At 37.7% G+C, this 5,077-nt stretch overlaps 1 protein-coding gene across 1 annotated transcript; it reads right to left on the bottom strand.

Annotated features, from left to right (window-relative positions):
• Positions 1-3,721: 3,721 nt before the first annotated feature.
• On the bottom strand, positions 3,722-4,339 carry LOC141637401 (uncharacterized). Its single transcript, XM_074446886.1, has one exon. It carries the CDS (start codon positions 4,337-4,339, stop codon positions 3,722-3,724), a length of 618 nt encoding a protein of 205 aa, XP_074302987.1.
• Positions 4,340-5,077: the final 738 nt, after the last annotated feature.

Genomic DNA, 5,077 nt, shown 5'->3' with positions numbered 1-5,077 from the left:
AAAGGCTCTTCTACGAAACCTCCTCCTATCATACAACATACAAATGCTACCAAATCACAAACTACTCAAAAACCCCCAAATCCCTAGATTAGGGTTTAACCAACTTAAAGGAAAGACAATAAAAAGGGTACATAGATCTTACCCTCGACGCAAGGAACTCAACGGTATAATCAACGCTCGTAACCGACCTTCCAAACTCCGGTATTGCTAATAATGCGATTAGGATGAAGAACTTGCTTGCTTTCTCTCTTAAACAGTAATGACGACAAAGCTTATATACCTTAATCGCATAATTAACAAAACCCGAGAAAACTCCCCGTAAAACCGGCTACTCGATCGAGTACCCAAGGCTACTCGATCGAGTACCCCCTTACTCTATCGAGTACCTAAGGCTACTCGATAGAGTACCCCCTTACTCTATCGAGTACCTAAGGCTACTTGATAGAGTACCCCCTTACTCTATCGAGTACCTAAGGCTACTTGATAGAGTACCCCCTCACTCTATCGAGTACCTAAGGCTACTTGATAGAGTACCCTACAGGTCAGAAACTTTTCTAAAACGCAACTTACCCTTACTCGACAGAGTAAGGCCTACTCGATAGAGTACCCCAAGACTTATAAATACGGAGTATTACACCATGTTAGTAAGAAGCTGTTAGAAGGGATGCACTTGATGCCTCCGTCAACTGACTATTCTCGCCATGTTAGACCTGTGGTATATCTTCAGATCTTTTTGCAATAAAGTGCCTGATTTTCGTCTAATTTTTGTGAGAGATTATTTACTTGTCATTGTTTTACCTTTATCAGAAGAACTTGTTGAGTACGCTTTCATGTAAGATTCCAAACTTGGTGTCTTCATGGCTTTTGATTCCTAAGTTATATATTCCGCACGTTGTCGTTGATGTCGAGCATGATACTGGAATTTACCTCATGCGTCATATGGAGATGTACAACGGGGCTAAGGGACGCTTAGGTTCAAAGGTGGGTCGTAAAGGGAGTAAGTCTGTATTATTTAATTCAACTTTTCCTTGTATGTGCATTAAATATGAAGGCACTGACGTTGATTTCTTTTGTTGTTATTGTTCAGAGAGTTGATGTTAAACGTTATGTTGTGAGGGTTTGCAATGAAATTCTAACTTGGCGATACAACTCTTACAAACTTCAAGTGACGGCCGCAAAGCGAAAGGCTTACAAGAATGGCGGTCAGATTCGGTAATGCGAAATCTTAAGTAGCTTTGTTTTCCGTTTTTCCGTTTTTCCATGTTAATAAAGGAGCTTTTATTTTCCCCTTTTCTCAGTAATCAAGTGCCACATGATGATTTATCATATACAGATGCACACTTGATCAATTATATTCGGAATAATGGGAAGAATAAGGTGTAAGTTCTAACTGACCATACTGCTTTTTTAAAACTTCAGTTTTTGTCCACTCTCCGTTGTTCCGTGTTTTCTAACCTAATTGCAACATGTGCATCATTAGTGAGGTCGTTGTAGAAACCGATTGGTTGCAAGTTACCCAAGACGCGCTGCAGACCTTGCTGCCAGGAAATTGGGTAATGGATATGGTTATTGATGCTGTTGGTATTCGTACTACAATCGAAAACCCAAGTGTTGTGTATTTTCCGACAATCATAAAGGTATTCATATTCCTTATTGTGTAAAATGCTTGTTTTTGGTTTTTGAAATGACAAAAATTTTGACAAATGTTCTCAAATTTCAGGGAGTTGTCGGTAAAAAGGGGTTTCGAAGTCAATACGTCCTACTTGACTACTTGCCCCTCAATCTAAACACAACCCAACTGGTAAATAAATATTCTCTTACTTTTTTCTTCCATGCAATTTTTTTCCAATGCATTTTTTTTTCATTTGAAGTCGATACATCCTACTTGACTAGTTTGTAATATTTAAGGCTTTATTTCCTTATTGTGTGGAGAGATCACATTGGTTTGCATGCGTTGTTGACTTTGGGAAAAGGATGAACTTCATACTCGACTCCAACCTGCCCAGGCGCCGTGAAGTCAGGCAAAAATTTTTAGTTGAACAGGTATGATTTATTAGTTTTTGCACAAAAACATGTTACCCCTCATTTATTATATCCGTAAGGCTGCTCAACAGTTTTTGACTGCCCAAAATGCATTGTCGAATGAAAATACTGTTGGTGATCTTTATGTGCATGAAATACCCTTGTATGTGCATGACATACCCTTGCATGTGCATTAAATAGCCTTATACCACAATCACACTCACTCACTGTCTTGTTTTTGTATAGCTCCTGCCTGCTTTGGAGATCATCGCAAGACACTCTCCAAGATACACAAGGTTGTTGGAGATCAAGACTTTTCAGTGGGAGTTTGTGCAAGTGCCTCAACAAAAGAATTGGTATTCTTGTGGAGTTTATTTGTTAAAGTGGCTAGAAAATTTGTGTGATCAAGCATCAAGGAGTGATGAGCGTTCTTACGAGGTATAAATTTTTCAACAAACTTTTGTAAACATTATTCAGTATATTTTATTTCAAGCATTTCAATATTTGTTGTCAAATAAAATTTATATGTAGGATTTGGATGAATATGGTACGAGTATGATTGCACGTCTCATCAAATGGAAGCGAAACAAGAGAAAGGTAAATATAAAGAACCTTGAATGCCTAATTTAAATTTTGCCTAATTTTAATCTTCTTTTCATTAGATTCTGTCTCGGAGTGACTTTTATGTAACAGTATTTCACCCCCAGTTTTTTTGTAGGATTATCACTAGGTGATATTTTCTAAACACTTGAGTCGAGGGATGTGCAAAGGGAGTGGCAGATGACCTAATCCAAAATTCGAAACACTGCCATTTTTTGATCTGATTCCTTGAGTCGAGGGATGTACAAAGGGAGTAGACCCTGGAATATTAGATTCTTGAGGAGTTTATTCTGGAATATGTAGTACACTAAGTCTTGAGAGTACATATTAGATTTTGGAATATGTAAGGCGTGTAAGACATGAAGTCATGTTTCTGGACTAATTCTAGAAACATGTCACGAGGCAACGAAAACGAGAAACAAATTTCAAAATTGGATAACGAACATGTCACGAGGCAACGAAAACGAGAGACAATTTTCAAAATTGGATAACGAACATGTCACGAGGCAACGAAAACGAGAGACAATTTTCAAAATTGGACAACGAAAAGGCTGTAATGAAATCTGAAAACATCGTAAATGCATTAAAAACTGTTCCACATGCATGAAATAACAGTGTGCATGCATGAAATATGTAACTCATGTGTCCATGGTCAAACTTTAAAGTAATCTCAAGTGAACTTTTAAAATATTGCATTTTAATTTAGATTTTGGAATTTTATTATTAACTTTGACGGTTGGGGATGTGGTAGCAAAGAAGGATGTAGTGGTAGGTCACATTTCTCCGGTTTCTTAATACTTCTCTTAATCTTGCGTTGGAAAACGTTCTACGTGCATGAAATAACCATGATGTGCATAATTAAACCATGTACATTTCTCCGATTTCTTAATATTTTCGCTCGGATCGTCACTTTGAATTTTAAAGACTTGTCGTACAGGAAGATTCATTTCAATTGATCACATTTTAGTGTTGGGATATTCTCATTTTTTTTAGGTGAAATGTCAGTATATTATATATGTATAAAAAAACCAACTCTATATACAATCAAAGCAAAAAGGCAGCTACTAAAAATAGGCAAATACAAAACAGATTGCATCTATCACATGAATCCTATACTTGCTTGGATATTCAAATCAGTATGACCATCCTTTTCCTTTGCTTTACTTCGTATTCTCTGCTGCACCAACTCCTTCAACTGCCTTGCAACCAACTCAGGTCTTAGGACACATAGATTATGCCTTGCAGAATTTCTATGATACCAAATAGTATATCTGTATGCTGTTAGTATCAAAGACAGAACTTTCAGTTGCATTCTGTTACCATTTGGAGACTGAATCTCATTGAAAGTAAGGAAAGCTCTATCAGCCCAGGCCTCAATGAAACGCTTAACTTTGCAGCTGAAAATGCAATCTTCAAAGAGATGTGTAATTGTTTCAGCTTGTTCTTCACACAAAATGCATAAAGCATCCTGACAGTAACCATAAGCATGCAGTTTAGATTTAGTGTTTAAACCTTCCCGCATTATCACCCAAGAGATAAAGGAATGCTTGGGTATTTTCCAGTTGCTCCATACAATAGTAGACCAGGTTTGTTGTGGGTGTGGACCCATCAGCCATTCATAACCATTGCTAACAGTATACCCTTTGTGGTGAGGAATCCAACAATTTTCAGTGAAGCCAGCTTTGATCTTGTCCTTCACCTTGCAGATACTTTCCATGTCCAATTGGAGTCTGCTGCAGGAGTGTAGTCTTGCCAATTTGCACCCTTAAGATAGATGCTATCTACCCATTTAATCCACAGTCTATCAGACTTAGTATAGATCCAGTTCACCAATTTGCCCACAGAAGCTAAATTCCATACAACAGCTTTTTTAATGCCTAAACCTCCATCAGTTTTGGGTCTAGTAACTTTGTGTCATCCCACCAGTGGTACTCTATGGTAATCAGTACTACTATCCCACAGAAAATTCCTGTAAATAGCCTCACTCTTTTAATTGCAGCCTTAGGTATAACAAACATAGCAGCCCAATAGTTATATAATGTGTTAAGGACTGAATTTATGAGGACCACCCTGCCTGCATAGGATATTTTCTTAGCTCCAAGGCTTCTGATTCTAACCACCATTTTCTCAACAAGGCTATTACAGTCCTTCTTAGATACTTTGCCAGGCTGAATTGGCACCTCTAAGTATCTAAAAGGCATTTTCCCCTTCTGAAACCCTATGACAGATAATAAGTCCAATTGAAATTCTTCATTCATTCCATTAAAAAAGAACTCAAATTTAGTAGCATTCATCTGCAATCCTGATGCATTAGAAAAGGATGTGAAGGCTCTCATGAACAAGAGAATGAAGGGGGCATCTCCTTTACAGAACATCAGCAAATCATCAGCAAACATAAGATGGGTAAGTTTGAGACCTTTGCAAAGAGGATGATAATGGAAAGGCCATCTGACAG

The sequence above is a fragment of the Silene latifolia genome, unplaced genomic scaffold (genome assembly GCF_048544455.1).
Source record: "Silene latifolia isolate original U9 population unplaced genomic scaffold, ASM4854445v1 scaffold_102, whole genome shotgun sequence".
Taxonomy (NCBI): Eukaryota; Viridiplantae; Streptophyta; class Magnoliopsida; order Caryophyllales; family Caryophyllaceae; genus Silene; species Silene latifolia.
This window is presented reverse-complemented; position numbering and strand designations above follow the sequence as displayed.